The sequence below is a fragment of the Pecten maximus genome, chromosome 16, assembly GCF_902652985.1.
Source record: "Pecten maximus chromosome 16, xPecMax1.1, whole genome shotgun sequence".
Lineage (NCBI taxonomy): Eukaryota > Metazoa > Mollusca > Bivalvia > Pectinida > Pectinidae > Pecten > Pecten maximus.
The window spans coordinates 18520868-18542892 of NC_047030.1; the positions used below are offsets into that span (position 1 = coordinate 18520868).

A 22025-nucleotide genomic window follows, 5' to 3' on the forward strand; every position below is an offset into this window, starting at 1 on the left:
AATTGTTGGATATGGAATTTATTTCACACTCGTAAGTTATTTTTTAAAAGTTGCAAAAAACACTATAAATTCCATATCCAACAACCACTCGTTGTGTAACCTCTATATAATTAATAACGATCTCCGTTACATAAACATTCAGTTGCTAGCTTAACCATCCTCACCTCTGACAGCTATAATAATGTCATCTTGTCCACTTAGAAATGGTCCATCATAAAATGACCCAGACTGATCTATTCCTGTAATTGATCCACGAATGATCTACCACTATGATTGCCCTATCCAGCCTATAATAAGAACACTTGACACAAAGTGGCCAGTTTTAATTTAGAGTTAAGTAAGTCGATGTAAGATAGACTATGACCATAGTAAGGTCATTGGAAGGTCATCATACGGTCAGTCTTTATACTCTAGATTCACATTCTACAGTCAGGTATACAACAGTAGGCCTTCCTAAATTGGATTTTACAAATAAACAGATATCATTTGGAATTTATTTGTATGTGTTAAATGCTCCAGGCAGGAAATACTGTACAATAAAGTCTGTGGTGGGTTTGATCTGTCAGGTCTATAGGTGACACCCCTGTACCATATAAATATCTCTTAAATCATATACAGGTTCTGGTGTAGATGTTCAGACATTTAAGAATAGCAGCTTGTTTGTGTACAGCTTAAAATTAATTTTCTGAGATATAATTTTCTTCTTCTTTTTTTAATATGAAGAATTTCAAAAACTTAAGTATTCTTAAACTTTCCACAAACTTCATTTTGTTGAATTATCTTTTTTTAATTAAAAACTACATGAAGGTATAAGCCATGAGGTTTCACACTGGCGCCAACACAAAATGTCACCATATACGTTTAAGACAACATTATTGTTAAACAGCGGAATAAGAAAAAGGTGCTTCGTGGTGATTTAATTGAGTGAGAGTCAGGTAAAGTACTTTTCCATACTGGTAGAAGAAATCTGGCGGTGTTATCTACAGGGGTATCATTTTAAAGCTCACATCAGTCTTTTTTCTGCAATTCTCTAATCAAGTTTCAAAACTGTATTAGTCATATAAAACAGTGTTTCTAGGCTACCCACAGAACACTGACTAGTTTGTGAGACAAAACCCAGCAGTGGGCAGAGTCATGTAGGCGGTAAACCAGTATGTAATTAGTGTTCCTAAACAGGTACCCTCTTTATCTCATCACCCTTCTCTTCGGAATGACCCGCAGAATAGAATATTTTTCATTTCCCTCCTTTTTGTCAAATTACAAATTTTCTAGAAACAGTGATAAAACTAAAATCAATGTTTCTGCTGTCTGTGATTTTTTTTTATTGTATGCTCAACCAATCAGATATTTCAATTACAAAATGTCAGTGACCTTTGGATCTGACAAGCAAATTCCAAGCAAATGTATTCTGTGAGTAGTGGCACTCATTGAGTTTGATAAGCCCACGTAAATCGTCATGGAAACCTTTTTGGATAGATAGCACTTAATGCCAAACGACATCCAAGTGATTTTTGTCTCTTTTCTGGTTTTTCATCTATAAATTGACAATTCATACTCCATACCTATATAGGTAATAGATACATTTGTATTCCTAGTGGTGAAAACTTCAGCAATATTTGATATTCCTAGAAATCAGACACATAAATAACTCCTGTTGGCTGTCACAGTGGCCCCAGACACCATCAAAAATTATCAGAGTCAGCATCACACTTGGTTTTTAACAACTTCTATATCTGTAATTGTTATTGACTCTGTACCAGACAGGCTGTCTGTGTTAAGGTCTTACTGGAAAGGACATTGTATGACAAAATACTCTATTTCCTGTATGTTGTATGACAACCACAGGTTACAAAATACTCTATTTCCTGTATGTCGTACTGATGGCCACAGGTTACAAAAGACTCAACTTCCTGTATGTCATACAACAGCCATAGGTTACAAAAACCTCTATTTCCTGTATGTCGTATGACATCCACAGGTTACAAAAGACTCAACTTCCTGTATGTCATACAACAGTCACAGGTTACAAAAGACTCTATTTCCTGAATGTCGTATGACAGTCATAGGTTACAAAAGACTCAACTTCCTGTATGTCGTATGACAGCCATAGGTTACAAAATACTCTATTTCCTGTATGTCGTATAACAGCCATAGGTTACAAAATACTCTATTTCCTGAATGTCGTATGACAGCCATAGGTTACAAAATACTTTATTTCCTGAATGTCGTATGACAGCCATAGGTTACAAAATACTCTATTTCCTGTATGTCGTATGATATGGCCATGAGGTAACACATTCCTTTTTTTACTGTATCGACATCAGAAGGAATGACTACACAGAGACTGTAGGCTACAAAGGAAAGATCATGGCCACACTTCACCTCAAAACAAATGATGGTTGCATGACCCAAGACGAGACGAGAGTCCATTTTGTCCCTAGATGGAAACACCAGGCATTGATTTAAACTGTAGAAGGAAATTGAATGTCTGCTAAAGCCGAGGCTAATATGTTGTATCTATAGGAACATTTAACAATACTCGCGCTCAAACCACAGTCGTGTAAATAGTCAATTACCATTCTCTAGTTGTCCGTCGGCATGTAAAATGTCTACCGAGAAGCTCTCTACAAATACATCAGTCTCAAAATGGGACAAAACTATTTCAGATCTTAATGACATAGGTTATTCAGTGAAATTTTCAATTATTTCAGAACAAGTAATATTGGGTGAGACAGTCCCCATCGGTAAATCAGCACAATACTAGATTTACAAGCCATTTTTGGAATTAGGCAGGAAAAAATTCTACTTTTCAGTTTCCAGGGGTTGTTCACAGATATTTGGGCACATTTTCAATACAGTAACAATGAAATCAATCAAAAGTATAGGGGATTAATACAATCTAACATGGGTCTGTTCCATGGACAGGGATATCTCGACCCATGTGTAAGAGTTTGGCCAGTGAGTATGAGGCTTGCCGAGGGTCGAGATATCCTTGTTCACGCAACAGACCAATATTTGATTCCATTTCTCACATACTTGAAAGCAAATGTAAGTTTTTATGAAGGTTTTTCATAGCACCATCTACAATGCTCCTTGGAATGTGTGTAAAAATTGATGACATCATCATTTACGACTTAGTTACTCAACATAAAATGATGACATTATGTTATTGTGAACAGCGTCATATAGCACGTGCCAACTGTCTTTACCCCTCTGTGTGAGATCGATTTATCTTTTCCCTTAACTCTTTCCGTACTCATTCAAATTTCGCTGTCGCTACCGGAAGTGAATGCTGGGTAGGTCCTTTGTATATTGCAACATATGACTATCACATCACACGTCGATAAAAGGATCTTTTACTGTTGTGTGATGGTTAATATTAAATGAAAATTATCGTATGGAACAAGAGTACGGAAACTCTTTTACTCAATTTTCCTTTAAAATACGGCGAAATCACCAGACAGAATCGCGGGAAATGACATGATGATCAGCACACGTGTGCAAGTAATCATGCAGCCAAAACATCGTTTTTTTCATTGTATAAAAATATTTTACATATTTCTTAATCATTTTGATGATAAACGTTACTCAATTATATATATTCTATCGTTTTTAATAGCTTCATTGTGTTTAACACCTCCACAAATCTCGCAGAAAACGAAAGTAAATTTGAGGCCGCCATTTTATAGCTATGTAAACAACCCTGCATGAACCCGCGGAATTCTTTGAAATAGACAATCTTAACGATTGAATATGATTCATCAATACAATATTTACATTGCTTATTATTTCTTAAAAACATAATTTCCGTGTCAATTCCTTCGTATGACTATGCTGAACCAGCAAGTAATATCAACATCTTTCCCGATGTTTTCCGATGATTTGAGTCGTCACAAAGGATGGAAAGCATGTTTATTGCAATGTGTGTAGTCGTCATGAAGGATACAAGAGCACGTTTTTGTGATGTGTGTAGTCGTCGTGAGTACGGAAAGATTTAAGCAACCGTCAGATAACCTTGTAAAGTATGTGAGAAATGTTCAATTCCCATTCATCATCTTTATGATCATACGTCCATTGTTGTTGATAGGACATTAAACGAAATAACACCAAAACCGAACTGTTTCCATGTCCAATTCAATTTTCAATTCCATTTCTTTATCATTGTATATTATACAGCGGATTGATCACAATGCACACATTACGTACTGATAAATAACCGTATGTTACAAAGACTTACTTCCACAATGTCTGCGATGTTTGGGATTCTGTAGAATTACTTTATAGATTTTTGTAAATGGTAGAAGTCAAATATAACTTCACCGACACAGACAGTCATTTACGACTGCTTTTATTTTTATATGAATATTTAAAAACAGTGACAGTGATATAATGTTAGTAATTATTTTAACAAAGTAATGAATCCGTGTGTTAGAACTATCCAATAATGTCACCTTTATTATATAGACAGAGCATCTTCCTGTCAGATAGGCAATTTACACAAGGGCCTTGACATTTCAGATTTAGAATCTATTGAACAACTCTATTTCCCTGTATAGAATGATTATCCTCAGGAGAAACAAGTATGGGGTCCTGTCAGTTCAAGTGCTATCCTTAGGACATCAACACCATCCAATGTCTAATGACAGTTTATTCTGTCTAAGTACAGGCAGCTAGCAATCTGATGTTGTTAATTAATGATACACTTGTGAGGTCATAAAAGGGCTATAAAATACCTATTGCTTAAATGACAATTTATGGGACATAACCCTAGTACCAATTACAGGTACAAGTATAATGTAAGGTAGCATATTATACCCTTAACTTATCACAAATTCCAGGTAAAATGATTAAGATAGCATAACCTTAACCTTATCAGAAATTACAATTATAATGTGTAAGGTAGCATATACCCTTAACTTATCACAAATTACAGGTAGAATGTTTAAGGCAGCATATATATACCTTAATCTTCATAAATTACAGGTACAATGTGTAGGGTAGCATGTAACCTTAATCTTCAAACAAATTGCAAGTAAAATGTGTAAAATAGCATATACCGGTAACTTTAATCTTCACACAAATTACAGGTAAAATGTGAAAGGTATGTAGCATATAACTTTAATCTTCACAAATTACAGGTAAAATGTGTAAGATAGCATATAACCTTAATCTTCTCACAAAAAAATCCTGGGAAAATGTGTTAGGTAGCATATAACCTTAACTCTATGTATAAGAAAATAATTAATACCATTTAAAACTTGACCACAATGATTCTTACCTGTCCTGACTCAAACATCGATCACATGTATCACTCCTATATCCCTCATTGTACTAAATCCTTAATGCAATTTCCACTACCTTGGTCTACAGTCACAGCATTTGTAACAAAGACCTCATTCTGACCACTGAAAGATTAGATATGTGTCTCTGTATTAAGAGATTAACAGGGAAAGTTTGACATCCCTGTTTAATTTTACACCTGTAATTGAGAGAAACCTTTGGTACACGACACCAGGCAGGAGTCTTATTGGTGGATCATTACACGCTGACAAGTGCTTTGTAAACTCATTCATTCAGAAAAATATCTTGGTTTTGAATTCCATTGAGTTGTGTATGAGGACAGGTATATCACTTGGATCTGTTACAACCCACTTCAGAAGATTTAACAGATAAAACATTTGGCTTTCTTCTGAGTGTCCTGTAACTTATCGCTACAGATCAAATGAAAAGGTTTTTTTTTTTTTATTTCAAATCAAGTACAACACAAGTATGCTTTTCTGTATATGAACAAAAGTCATAGTTAAGCTGTCATTAAATCAGAAATTTCAAACCACTATTTCCCAATAAAGCTATTTACGAGGGAGATTAAAGTCTGGAGTTATCTCCTCCTATCATGAGTTGTAATCTGTGCAGCAGGTGTTTTTTAGAATCAACATATGAGGAATATTTCAAAAGGTGAGAACATGAAAGTGAAGGGTTAAAGATACTTTATCAAAATGTCTCAATAAAGTTATCTAAACATTTCAGAATTTTAATTTATGTTGAGAAAGCATTTCAATTAATTACCAAAATGCCACCATCAAAGCAAGGAACATAAGAATTTACCAGCCTATGGTATTGGCAACTCTTCTACTTCTTACAAATGTAACCTTATAGTGTACTGTATAACCATATAGTGTACTGTATAACCATATAGTGTACTGTATAACCATATAGTGTACTGTATAACCATATAGTGTACTGTATAACCAGTCACTCCAGTGTAACCATATAGTGTACTGTATAACCATATAGTGTACTGTATAACCATATAGTGTACTGTATAACCATATAGTGTACTGTATAACCATATAGTGTACTGTATAACCATATAGTGTACTGTATAACCAGTCACTCCAGTGTAACCATATAGTGTACTGTATAACCATATAGTGTACTGTATAACCATATAGTGTAATGTATAACCATATAGTGTACTGTGTAACCATATAGTGTACTGTGTAACCATATAGTGTACTGTGTAACCATATAGTGTACTGTATAACCATATAGTGTACTGTATAACCATATAGTGTACTGTATAACCATATAGTGTACTGTATAACCATATAGTGTACTGTATAACCATATAGTGTACTGCATAACCATATAGTGTACTGTATAACCATATAGTGTACTGTATAACCATATAGTGTACTGCATAACCATATAGTGTACTGTATAACCAATCACTCCAGTGTAACCATGTACTGTATAACCATATAGTTTACTGTATAACCATATAGTGTACTGTATAACCATATAGTGTACTGTATAACCAGTGTACTGTATAACATATAGTGTACTGTATAACCATATAGTGTACTGTATAACCATATAGTGTACTGTATAACCATATATTGTACTGTATAACCATATAGTGTACTGTATAACCATATAGAGTACTGTATAACCATATAGTGTACTGTATAACCATATAGTGTACTGTATAACCATATAGTGTACTGTATAACCAATCACTCCAGTGTAACCACATAGTGTACTGTATAACCATATAGTGTACTGTATAACCATATAGTGTACTGTATAACCATATAGAGTACTGTATAACCATATAGAGTACTGTATAACCATATAGTGTACTGTATAACCATATAGTGTACTGTATAACCATATAGTGTACTGTATAACCATATAGAGTACTGTATAACCATATAGTGTACTGTATAACCATATAGTGTACTGTATAACCATATAGTGTACTGTATAACCAATCACTCCAGTGTAACCATATAGTTTACTGTATAACCATATAGTGTACTGTATAACCATATAGTGTACTGTATAACCATATAGTGTACTGTATAACCATATAGAGTACTGTATAACCATATAGTGTACTGTATAACCATATAGTGTACTGTATAACCAGTCACTCCAGTGTAACCATATAGTGTACTGTATAACCATATAGTGTACTGTATAACCATATAGTGTACTGTATAACCATATAGTGTACTGTATAACCATATAGTGTACTGTATAACCATATAGAGTACTGTATAACCATATAGTGTACTGTATAACCATATAGTGTACTGTATAACCATATAGTGTACTGTATAACCATATAGAGTACTGTATAACCATATAGTGTACTGTATAACCATATAGTGTACTGTATAACCATATAGTGTACTGTATAACCATATAGTGTACTGTATAACCAGTCACTCCAGTGTAACCATATAGTGTACTGTATAACCATATAGTGTACTGTATAACCATATAGAGTACTGTATAACCATATAGTGTACTGTATAACCATATAGTGTACTGTATAACCATATAGTGTACTGTATAACCATAAAGAGTACTGTATAACCATATAGTGTACTGTATAACAAGCTCTACCCTTAGCTTTAGCAGCCTACGACTCTAGTGAATGAGGTAGAAGAAGATGTGTGCCATCATAGACAATCATATTATGTACATCAGTACACACAAAGTACAACAAATCTCACACATCATTTTATAATGATAGACTACTTCAGATACAATTTTGATCTGTTTATTCAATGCATACCACTTCACATTGACAGTGTTTGAGTGACCTTGAGGACTGACCTTATTCTATTGACATACAATTTAGGGTAGTTCTCACATTGTGTGTGGCAAGTCATCATGTGCATGGTGAAAAGTACATCTTCTGATGAACTGTGATGTCAGTTAAAATATCTTGGCTACAGTATTTCTGAAATGCTATTCTTATTATTCTTACACTTTTTCTCCGATACTCTGATAGTTTATGGTGCGATATGTTTTGTTCTGATACTTTTCCAGGCTATGGTAGAGATATGAGGAGAGTTTATGTTTTGATGTACCTTCTGAATTCCCCAGCGGTGTAGGAATGCTCCACCTCAGACCCTATTGACTCCACATCTGCTACACAGATAACATGTCACTAACATCCTGATGTCTGTACTCAGACAGTGCCAGGAATTACAGCATCTGTCACAACTGTTGTAGTTCTTACAGTGAACATATGTACCCCCACCTCGTCACCCCCACCCTGTCACCCCCACCTCCCATCCCTGGCACAACTGTACATAAGCAACCACCCCCACCACCACCCCCCCAATCCCTCTCCCCACCCCTACCCAATCTCTCCCTCCCCAATGATCTCCCACCCACAGACACATCCCCGTCATGCTGCACACCTTAGTAATTGTCTAATCATACAATAATACATGGTACTTATAACCTGTCGTTAACCAATACTATTATCAACAGGCTGTACCATCAGCCAGGTCCATGTCTGTCTGGAATTCTTTACCTGCTGTGTTCCTATCAGTAGCAGACCAAAGAAATCTATTCTGAAGTCTTAGTACCAGCAGCAAATTGACAAAAAGTATTTGGTGTTATCCCCAGACAACCTTAGTGAAACAATATTGCAAGCTAGCATGTTGTAGGACTGATATTGCAAGACACAAACAAAACCTTGAGTTGGAAAGAAAGTGAAATTAAGACATGACCTTAGCCAGACAGCGTAAATAAAACCCTGACCTTGACCTTGGATAGACAGTACAGATATAACCTTGACCTTGGATAGACAGTACAGATTAAACCTTGACCTTGGATAGACAGTACAGATATAACCTTGACCTTGGATAGACAGTACAGATTACACTTTCACCTTGGACAGACAGTACAGATTAAACCTTGACCTTGGATAGACCGTACAGATTACACTATGACATTGGATATGCAATACAGATTAAATTTTCACCTTGGACAGACAGTACAGATTAAACCTTGACCTTGGATAGACAGTACAGGTTACACTTTGACCTTGGATAGAAAATTGTGGATAGACAGTCTTCGTAAACAAGACTATAATACCAGCATTATAGGTGTCTAAATGTAATCCCCTTTCACCACTTGTCTTGATTTATTTTCTTATGTAAAATACAGTAAATAAACACAGTATTCTCACATCAAAAGTAGACAAACCGATTGATCACTATGTCCTCAGACAGCTCTCCTGAGGCATAGAGTGATTGACAGGTTGTTGTTACTGTGGCGATAGAGTGATCATTGTGTAATGATGCATTGTTATCAGATAAATGCCTGATGTCATCATTCAGTGACAACACAACCCTATTACAGGTAGTTTTTTGTTCAGATGATGAGATAGTAATTCAAATGTAGTGATCCTGAGGCTATTGAGGTCAATAACAAAATTTATCAACCACAAAACTGGACAGGACCTCTCTACACTGCACTGTACTGGGTATAGTCATACCAAGAAATCAACAATCATTTACTGTAAATGTTGATAAGATATACAACTGTTCAAAAAAATAAAAGAAGCAATAAAACAAATAAGCAGTATGAAAATAAACTGATCTCAGGTGGCCTAGTTCCTAGTGAAGTGGATTATACTCTCACCTCAAGATCTGAAAGTTAATTTCAAAATATTTGATCAGATACTGGTTGTCCAATAAAATTTTCATCCCCATAACTGACATAATTTCTAAAAAGTTAAATTCAGTAATTGTTGCAATAATAATACCTTTCCATATCTGCATGTAAAAGTGCATGCTAACAATTACACTAAATCTGTAAAGCTTATCTTTCCACACAGGAAAGGATAATGTCAGCTATATGACATTTTAAGGGAAGGAAACCTTACTATATGTCTATTGTTACAAGTAGAAAACAATAAATTAACAATATTTCTGAAGAGACCCAATAATGACCTTAGCTGTTGATAGGACATCAAACAATACTATTGTAAAAGTAGAAAGTATAATGTCACCTTACTAGCTCAGACTAGTGGGAATTTCCCTTTAGCCTACACTGGTAACTGTAAAAGTCTGAATTTTGGCGAAAAATCTGAGTTTTAAAATACATATCTGAATTTCAGCCGAAAAGTCTTAGTTTTTCAGATATACATTTTATATTCTGATAAGTTGGGGGAAACTCAGATAAGTATCATGAAATTCCGATTTGCATGCTGGAATTCAGATATGTTGGGTAAAATTCAGATGTTTTCTTATTTGTGCCCTCGGGCACCCCTTCTTGCCGGCGAGAGCAGCACGGGGTTTCACACCTCCCGCGGAGCCGGGTGTTCATGGTCCTCCGGCACCAGCTTACCTTTACCTGTGCTGTATAAATCATCCGCGTGTGACTCGATCGGTCACCAATATAGACTATCCTACATCGGTCGCTGTAAACTTCAACATTACGGCCGGTAAAGTGTTTTAATTTGTGATTATCTTCGTCTGTTTTTAGTGTAATGACCAGTGTCGTTATTCCGTGTGTTGCGTGTGTTTGATACTTTTCTACCTCCGATAACAAAAGATCTGACTGCACGGTGCGGTGATGCAATCGGACCGACGACGTTTTGTACAAGGGCATATCACAATCGACAACCAATATCTCTTATTTCCAATTGGTATCTAAGCTTAATTAAAATGATATTCTCAATAAATCTGTTCACGTGTTGTGATCTGTTGAAACAGTCGGTTCGTAACGTAAGTAGCCGCCCATATGTACAGTACTGTGCAGTGCGTAATTAATAAAAATCGTGTGTTGATACCGATATTCACACTGTTATAGACCAAACATTATTTATGTGCACTTGACGAAAAATCAGACCCAAATAAATTGTTCGCACACTTTCGATGGCTTGTGGTCGCATGATAGTCATACGTCTGGCCGTACGCAGCGCCAGCAGGCGGTCTATTTTAGGACCGATCAAAAGCCGTACGTCTGTCATGGGCTACCAGCTAGCTACCAGTACAAACAGAATCACCTACCGTAAGTGTCGCTGCTGTTCTTTATATTTCTTACAGAACCATCGTTTTGTTAATGATTATTTGGCGAGATTGGAAAATGTTAGTCTTTGTGAACAACTTAATCGTATATTTGTTTTGACGTATATATAACACAGTTACTATATTCTTGTTTCAGGTATCCCATGGCTGTAATACGGTTGCAGAAAAAATAGACCAAATTTCGAACCAGTTGCAGTTTCTTCTTTGTGCCTGGCCTGAACGATGCTTGCTATTTATTGACTTTGATATATACTGTATACCTATATCCGTTAACATTATTTGACATATTTACCCTGTAGCATTTTAATAATTTCCTAAATACGTAGACGTATATATCGCATACATGTGACCTTTATATACGTCTCTGCTTATAAAATAATGGGGCATATCAGGACTCATTTCACGACATGTATGTCGTACAATATGTTTTATACTTTGCCGAATACAACAGAGATACACATTTAAATATATATTTTAGATCGTGGAAAAATATTTCGATAATTTTCTGAATCGCACGTATATATCGTGTAACATTTTGATGATGTTCTGAATAGAACTCGAGCATCAAAGTTTCTTAATGTATCGGTACGAATATATATTGGCAACATTTTGATAATTCTTCGTGATTTATAGCGGGGCGTTTTTGTTTTTTTTTTTTTTGTTTTTGTATTTTTAATATAATCGAGGGTAGAGAGTGGTGAAAATTTGATCATTTTCTTTAGATAATTGGACAGACGTAAATGGTGTGCCATGTAGATTTTGTTCTTGATATATCCTGCAACATTTCGATAATTTTCTAAATAGAATGGGACGTATACATTGTGTAACGTTGTTTTTTTTTTTTATAATTTTCTAAATAGAATGGGACGTATAAATTGTATAACGTTTTTTTTTTATATAATTTTCTAAATGTATCTGGATTTATAAGCGTCATTTTGCTTTCATTTTACGTGTTTTACTCCCGACCCTCATAAAGTTAAACTCATAAAATCATAGCCGGAATCATTTTACCGATATCAAATCTTCTAATAAAATCCGAAACGTTACGTGTAGATTATCTTTTTATTCATACAATACATGAACGAACATTTCATCTTAACCCTGGGATGCTGATTTAGTCGATAAAATATGGGTCTCCATTCCCTACGGGATGTCGCCACAGCAAGTACCCATTTCTCCCCGTAGCTCAACAAGGACTCTTCTGTATTTTACCTTCGAGATAGGATATTACGTAATTCAATTCATTTCCAAAAGCAACACAGTATGAAGGATTCCAGGATACATACAGAATATAGTAGTCTTGTCACAGCTCATGGTCTTGAAATTTGTTTAAATATGCATTCATATGTCATGGGTGTGTGATGAGTTCCTGCCTATACAATTGTCCCTATATTTATATCATTGTAGAACTCGACACCGCGACATTGTCGATGGCACGCCGACTTCTCAACGGTCCAGTGAACAAGATAATTGACCTGTAATCAGTGTCATCTGGACTAGCAGAGGTTGTGTATTGTAACTGACTAGGGCAGTGACCACACCATATTTGAAACGATGATCTAGTACATAAACGTTTTGCTTATGAAAACTCCTCACCTTAACAATAAAGTTCGCAAAATTGGTAAAACGAATTATGGATTAACGACCGATATGCAAACCGGTACAAATTAAGGATGTATCGTGGATTCCCATAGCAAGGACCCATTGTAATACTTTGATCAAACATTCGTTACGATAATCTACAGTAAGTATTTAACCGAGATAAATACTTAAGATAAATGCGAACTGTTAAGTGATTAAACAGTATTAAGTATTATCTTTTATTTTTTTAGGGACAGTGATGGAATAAGAAAGAGTGCGTGTATGAAGACTTGTATTTTGCACGAATTTACCTGGACCCGAGACGTGAATATCAGATAACGCGTCTCTGTCTTGACACAATTAAAATTATAAACGATGACATATAGACATAAAACACGGAATAGTTACACAAGTTTAGTAGATAAACAACGGAACATTATTGTTGCTTATGTTTATGAACTCTTCGGTCGATTATTAATTCGCCTATTGTAATTTGTAATTAATTAGAAAACATCTTGGGTGGTGTACAAATGATATAACTAAATAGCCAAATAAAAAGTTTGCTATGAAGCAAATGTTTCTGTTTTTCTCCACAGTCCCCACAAAACTCGGCCAAACCTGAGGCCAGCGGTTAGAAGTGACAATGTCGGGTGGCAAATTCCATACTCCTGACTGAAAATAGTACGTTTTAACGTAAATTGAATCGACTGTTAATTATCGACAAACGAAATCTAGGACCCGGGGAGGGGTCATGTATATGCATGTGTGGATTATATATTTTGATCAATGTTACATAAGAAGAAAACGAGATGCTGATATCGAGCTGCTTAACTCACCTGCGTATCATCAATAACAACTGCTGTTTTAATCAATAAGCATCTTGATTATCTGATTGCTCCAAGCTATGTCCCTTACCTGTACTCGAATCAGATCAAACGGACTTGAGGCGTCCTTTAGAAAGGTACTCTACCTACCTGTCAAAGCGCTATCCACGGGTGGCCATGTGCAGGTGTCAGGTACATCCAGTTCAAGTTCTTTAGGACTTTGAGCGAATTAGCTCATCAGTTTAGAGTACAGACATATTATTTAACATAATTCACAAAATCATATATATACAGGTTCAACCGTGGAACGGCTGATAAACAACGATGATTGGAGAGTGTATTTTTATATTCATTACATCAAAGTTTCATGTATTTATGATTATGTAATTACATGATAAAAAGTATGTGTACACATGAGCACATGCATTGAAGTAATAATTCTAACCTTTTCTTTTCCATGTGCAGGTGTCAGGTACGTCCGGTAGACATTCTTTTCTGACCTGATGTAAATGTAATTTTTGATAGCGTTGGCGCTTTCGTAACTGCAGCAAGTTATTTATATAACCACGAAAATAACATATTTTTGTTAGTTTTACATCATTTGTGAAACGGGATATTTTCACATATATCAGACAATTCAATGTTGACGTTTTACAGCCGTTTTACCGCTCCCTGCTATGTACTCAAACGGGGTACGGACAAAAGCCCGCACTTGACATTAGCCCCCGGGACATTAGCCCCTACGACGAAAGCCCTTCACACTAATAAAAAAGTGGACATTTGCGACATCGATCATATAATACTTGCAAAATGGAACACTATAATAATTCAACAAGTTCGACAAGTTAATTTGTGTTTCTAATGTTTAATGTTCTATTACGGACACGTATCTAATCAAAAGACCGTGGAACAACTGACGTAACAACTAACGGTGATAAATAAAGACATTCAAAAACCTATTGTATATTCAAATCCCATACGACTAATTTATCAGACGACACGTTCCCATTCCGACTCGTATCCGTAAATCTATACAGATGTGGTTTACTCTACTCACAAAAAATACCAACATTTGGTTAAGTCGTTCCTTAATTATTTTCGGATTTGGAAGATGCATTTATTTCAGCTTCAACGAAGTTGTCAAATTGACCGGCATATTCTAAGTCCTGTGCATCGACGAATCATTACATAAAATAATCTTTTGGTTTTCATTCCTTTATATTGGCCTAGAGACCAATTACATTACATCGTTAGCATGTGGAGCTTTATCAAATTGTTGTATATGAAGAAAATTGTCAAAATGTTATGCAACACATATCCTGTTATATAAATATATAAGAGAAATAATCTAATAGTCGTACGCTGTGCGCTTCGTCCTGTTCTGCTTCAATGAATTATCAAAATGTGACCCAATATGGTAAAATACGGCCCATTATTAATAGAAAGTTATCCTGATGAACAATATATCCCGTCCTGTTACATTTCACAAAAGTATTAACATTACGATAAACGATACACATGCAAGTACTATTCAGAAAATTAGCATGATACATTATATGTGTCGGTATAATATTTACGTATACCATTTATTTAGAATATACGTCCCAGTATATCAAGAAATTTGTCAAAATTTTACACGATGCACATATCAAATTATTCAAAAATGATCAAATTGTAAGAGTGTGTTTGAACTGAACAAAGATAGTCAGAATCGCCAGGGCTAGATACAGGAAAGGCAACTGGTAAGAAAGTTGGTTTGATGTTTTCAGTTCTCGGACACCTGAAACAAGAAAATGGCAATAGTGTTATATTAACGTAAACACAATTATGATATAACGAACCTGCTCCCTAAGACAATTATGAAAATGTCAAAGAGAACACGACACTTACGGCGACACACTGCGTAAGTATGCCTTTTGATCGGTCTTAAAATAGACCGCCTGCTGGCGCTGTGTTCGGCCAGACGTATAACTAGTCCTGTGACAACAAGCTATCGAACGGGTGAAAAATACACACAAAAATAAGGATACAATGTGGGATTGGGTCCGTTTTTTACGTTAAATGTATGCTAACCAGCGCATATATAGTTAATATTAGGTCGATAACAGTGTGAATATCGGTATCAACACACGATTTTTATTAATTACGCACTGCACAGTACTGTACATATGGGCGGCTACTTACGTTACGAACCGACTGTTTCAACAGATCACAACACGTGAACAGATTTATTGAGAATATCATTTTAATTAAGCTTAGATACCAATTGGAAATAAGAGATATTGGTTGTCGATTGTGATATGCCCTTGTACAAAACGTCGTCGGTCCGATTGCATCACTGCACCAGTCAGATCTTTTCTTATCGGAGGTAGAAAAGTATCAAACACACGCAACACACGGAACAACGACACTGGTCATTACACTGAAAACAGACGAAGACAATCACAAATAAAACACTTTACCGGCCGTAATGTTGAAGTTTACAGCGACCGATGTAGGATAGTCTATATTGGTGACCGATCGAGTCACACGCGGATGATTTATACAGCACAGGTAAAGGTAAGCTGGTGCCGGTGGACCATGAAATCCCGGCTCCGCGGGAGGTGTGAAACCCCGTGCTGCTCTCGCCGGCACAAATAAGAAAACATCTGAATTTTACCCAACATATCTGAATTCCAGCATGCAAATCGGAATTTTATAATACTTATCTGAGTTCCCCCCAACTTATCAGAATATAAAATGTATATCTGAAAAACTAAGACTTTTCGGCTGAAATTCAGATATGTATTTTAAAACTCAGATTTTTCGCCAAAATTCAGACTTTTACAGTTACCAGTGCTAGTGGTAGGATGTTTGCCTTGAGAGCGAGAGGTCGCTAGCTCGAGCCCCAGTGTGGGCAGGGTAATTTTCATTACTCCTTCCCATTACACAAAACCAAACCAAACAAAGTAGAGACCCATGTATATAACCCATAACTATATACTATAGCATGATGTCAGATCAAACATCTGATATAGACAGGAAGGAGACTGAATGTGGTCAAAACTCATTAGTGCTTACCAACCAACTACTATACAGTACACACTGACCTACCTACTACACACTACAAATACTGTTTATTGAGGGGGTCAGAGTACGTCAAGGTCAAATGTCTGCTGACCTCAAGTTGTAGCCCTGACAATCTGGGATATCAAATGGCCAAGTATGGTAATAAGTATACCCACAGCAAGTGCTACTTGTAGTCAAGTGGGAACAAAAACACAGAAATCAACATGAAAGAAAATTCCTTAATATCCCACTCATGAATTTGTCCTCTCCAGCTACCTTTTGATAACAGCATCAAGGTCAGTGAACAAACTCAAGGTCATCAAATCAAACTACCTCAAGGTCAACAAATCAAACTACCTCAAGGTCATCAAAACAAATATTAAGGTCATCAAATCAAACTATCTCAAGGTCATCAAAACAAATATCAAGGTCATCAAATCAAACTATCTCAAGGTCATTAAAAAACTCAAGGTCAACAAATCAAACTATCTCAAGGTCATCAAAACAAATCTCAAGGTCAACAAATCAAACTACCTCAAGGTCATCAAATTCAACTACCTCAAGGTTATTAAAAAAAACTAAGGTCATTATTCTAATTACAAACTTAAGGTCATCACTTTTATTAGTGTAGTAAAGCTGCCCAGGGAACTTTAATCAATTATTTTCATAACATGCAGCTGCCTGTTATGAAAATAATTGATTAAATTTCCCTTGCAGATAAAAGTTGTTCTACAATACTGACAAAGCGATGTTTAGGTATTTGACAACATGGAGTTCAAAATAATACTTATAAATAGTTAATTTGATATCAGATTACAGGATTACGGCCTACACATTGACAAATCATTGTTTTTCAAACTTGTTCACTAAATCCTCAACTTTCAAGAAAAGGACAGTAACTGGGCTGTGACAAAAACATTAATTTCTTATAATCCACAACATAAACCTATAGTAGTTAGGTTAGCTCTGCGCCATATTAGTTTTTAAGTGATTACATACCATTTTATACTGCCAGTCACACGGTGCCTTAGTTTTTAAGAGTTACATACCATTTGATGTCACAATGGAAACATTGACGGCATACAAATTGATACAAATACGTGGTCCTCGTAGTACATCCACCGAGACCTAACCAGACACCTGAATCATACCTGTACTAATGACAAATGACCAGGTACCATTACAGGTACTACAGGTACCTGGGGGCTGTGATTGACAGGTGGAGGAGGATGATCTCATCCAGTCACTCAATCAAACATCCAAACAGGCCTGTCAATCATTGGTTAAACTTCTACAGGAAGTCTCATGATTATCACTCACTTGAATTTAAGGTTTTATTCAAAAAGGAATTAAAGTGAGGCCGCAATATCAATGACAACATTTTTGTTTTATAAATTTTTTGTTTAAAATTCAATTGTTCAGGGAAGGCACCAAACTTAAAGGAAGGTGTCCATACAAATGGCAAAATTCTATGAGGATGAATTTGGAGCTTACAGACTTATTATTGCTTGAAATACAATGGTACTCCAAGGAATTTAATCAAGCAAAAGATATGGATTCAATTAAATGCTGACTTAATATTATATATCATCTGGGGTTTATATTGACCATTGTCTGGGGTTTATATTGACAATCATCTGGGGTTTATATTGACCATCGACTGGGGTTTATATTGACCATTGTCTGGGGTTTATATTGACCATCATCTGGGGTTTATATTGACCGTCGTTTATGATTATATTGACCATTTTCTGGGTTTATATTGACCATTGTCTGGGGTTAATATTGACCATTTTCTGGGGTTTATATTGACCATTGTCTGGGGTTTATATTGACCGTCGTCTGGGGTTTATATTGACCGTCGTTTATGATTATATTGACCATTTTCTGGGTTTATATTGACCATTTTCTGGGGTTTATATTGACCGTCGTCTGGGGTTTATATTGACCGTCGTTTATGATTATATTGACCATTTTCTGGGTTTATATTGACCATTTTCTGGGGTTTATATTGACCATCGTCTGGGGTTTATATTGACCATCGTCTGGGGTTTATATTGACTATTGTCTGGGGTTTATATTGACCATTTTCTGGGGTTTATATTGACCGTCGTCGGGATTATGATGGATGTTTTTCCATATAACCCTTGATACCTATGATCAATCTCAGAGACAAATTGATTATACACTGCAGTTAAAAATCTAAATTGATGATACACTGCAGTTAAAAATCTCACCATTATATACGTTATACTGTTATAGATTTACATATAACAGAATACATATAACTAAGACTCAGAATATACCTCATACTTACTCCTAAACAAAAACACAGAAATATTTCATGGGAAGGCTATGTTTGGATAGGAGTCAATCATCTTAAGCACATTTCAGGGCATGGCTGTAATATCACCGAGACGCATTACATCAGCTTGATGGAGATCGACTTTAAAATGATGGAAACAAATAATGAAATTAGGCGAAACTCAATCACAGGGGACAGATAAATACAGGTACAAATAGAAATGTACTGTTGGTGTGCGTTTCCTCGAGGCTGTAAAACATGGGGGAAGCATTGAATTAAATGGTTACTAAAACATGGGGGTGATGTGGTACCTAATGATTTATACAGGCGTCCTGGGCCGGGCGTCCTCGGCTCTACACTCGTTCTTTAATGCTCTCCAAGTCCCTTTTTCACCATACAAATGCTATAGGGAGCATGATAATGTATAGATGAATGCTCTCCATTATAATTAGTATTTGCAGTGAGTTGGAAAACAAATAGGAACCTTGGAATTCATAACTTTTTAAAATTTTCGGTTCATCCCTCTTGCATCCCACTGCCAATATTTGCTGCTGTCAGAGACTGCTACCAAACACCATGTATTACATCATCAGATATTGGAAAAAAAATATAAATGATACAGAGTCTGAGCTGGTGTATTCAGCCTACTGAATCATAGGATATGGAAGCCATTTCACTTTTTAATTCAGAATCCCATAGAAAAATAAAAGATAAATCCGAAAACGCATACAAATAAATAACAATAGAAAAGTTGTATGTGTAGATAACATCCTGTTGATTTCTTAAACCTGCTACAGTCGATAAATCATCATCATCATCACTGTTATCTGCAATGATTTACACATCACCATGGTGATATACGAGCAGGACAAGAACGAGTTCCAGTAAAGCCATAAAAAAAACATTTCAGCATTACACTTCTTCTGGTTCTCTTTCCTGAAATATTGCTGGAAATAATACACTTTCCTGAAATATTGCTGGAAATAATACACTTTCCTGAAATATTGCTGGATTAACACTTTCCTGAAATGTTGCTGGATTTACACTTTCCTGAAATATTGCTGGATTAACACTTTCCTGAAATATTGCTGGATTTACACTTTCCTGAAATATTGCTGGATTTACACTTTCCAGAAATATTGCTGGATTTACACTTTCCAGAAATATTGCTGGATATAATACACTAACAGGCATGGACAAACATATACTCAATCAGATCGACTTATGGATGTGCAGCGTACACCAATCAAGACTAACCTGAACATTTGTGACTTTTCCAGCATGTGCTTTTTTAGAATTGCCTTGATATGATAAATTATTAATAATGTTCACCAAAATATTAACCTTTCACTCTTCACAGAATAGCTGCCCCACCAGGAACACCAGTAAAATCGCACTGGGCCCATGCAAACTCTTTTGTGTCAGCCACTGACAAAACCGGGGTCAATTAAGGTCAGACTTAGCTGACAGTTTGGGGACACATTTTTATCAATATAAAGTTTGACAAGTTTCAGCTTTGCCAAAATGCTTAAATGACCTACATCAGGACACCATTTGTATTAGATCATGTTATGAGCATAGAATTCACAGGAAAGCAACTTACAGTTTTAAGAACGTTGAAAGAGACTTAATTGTACCATGATTTTCATTAAATCAATTGTATGATTACCTTTCTCTGATACTAAAAGACACTTTACCCACTTTGGTCTGGATGGTATGGGACTGGCCTTTAGTATGTTGTTCAGCGAGATGAGGTAGTCACTAACTACTACAAGAAGACCCAACCTCAAAAATTATCTGGGCTGTTCACGGTGATAAACCCAACAAACAAACTTAATACTGTATCTGGCCGAGATCTAAAACCAAGCACATCATGTACTGCCAATTAAGTAGAGCATTTCTCTGACACTAACTATACACCATTTCTGAGAAAAGTAAAACTGATATGATGGTGTTACATAAAGTGACTGGGTACCTACCTCCTCTGATGTACTGGTGATGAAGGCGTGACAGAACTGAAGGTTGATATGTCCCTTGGGTTCCCGCGCCAGGAAGGAAAACTGGCAGTGGTCTGGATCACATGTTGCATAGGAAATCCGCTTCAGGGCATGGGCCATGTACACACTCTGGAAAAGTCAAGGTTGAAGTTAATATTCACACTTTAGCAAGGTCAAGGTCAGATTCAAATATATCAAAGGCATTATATTTACTCTTTATAGACAAGTCAAGGTCATCTGTTCTCAAAAGTCAAGGTTATCTGACAAATCAGGGTTAAATGGAATATAAACTTGTGTTGAAAGTTCAAGACAGCATTACTTTACCTTAAGTAAAAGTCAAGGCTACAGTAAATATATGTACATGTATCAATTCAGGATGTTGTATAGGTCCCAGATCTATATAAGTACATACACACTCATGAATGTCTCAGTCAAAGCAATTGCACTTTTAAGCTACAAGGTCAAATGTGATGTAAATACAACAGCAATGTTTAAAACAACATTCCACCTACATATTAATCCTGTCAGGATTCTCAGTCACACACGGTAAAACTGGATGTTAGAGTCGTGAAGATGCATGAAAACATTAAGACAACATTCCACCTACATATTAATCCTGTCAGGATTCTCAGTCACACACAGTCAAACTGGATGTTAGAGTTGTGAAGATGCATGAAAACATTAAGACAACATTCCACCTACATATTAATCCTGTCAGGATTCTCAGTCACACACAGTCAAACTGGATGTTAGAGTTGTGAAGATGCATGAAAACATTAAGACAACATTCCACCTACATATTAATCCCGTTAGGATTCTCAGTCACACACAGCAATACTGGATGTTAGAGTCGTGAAGATGCCTGAAAACTTGAGTTTCTATACTAAGACATAAGTGTGCCAGTGTCTGGTGACAGGACATTGGTAGA

The 22025-nt window shown here is 35.9% G+C and overlaps 1 protein-coding gene across 3 annotated transcripts in view; it reads right to left on the bottom strand.

Annotated features, from left to right (window-relative positions):
- The window catches only part of LOC117344912 (tensin-4-like), a 193645-nt gene that overhangs the window by 99961 nt on the left and 71659 nt on the right, over positions 1-22025 (bottom strand). For all 3 annotated transcript variants that reach the window (XM_033907797.1, XM_033907795.1, XM_033907796.1), the window contains exon 4: positions 21080-21226. In XM_033907797.1, the coding sequence (XP_033763688.1) occupies positions 21080-21226 (147 nt within the window). The remainder of the gene's footprint in view (positions 1-21079; positions 21227-22025) is intronic.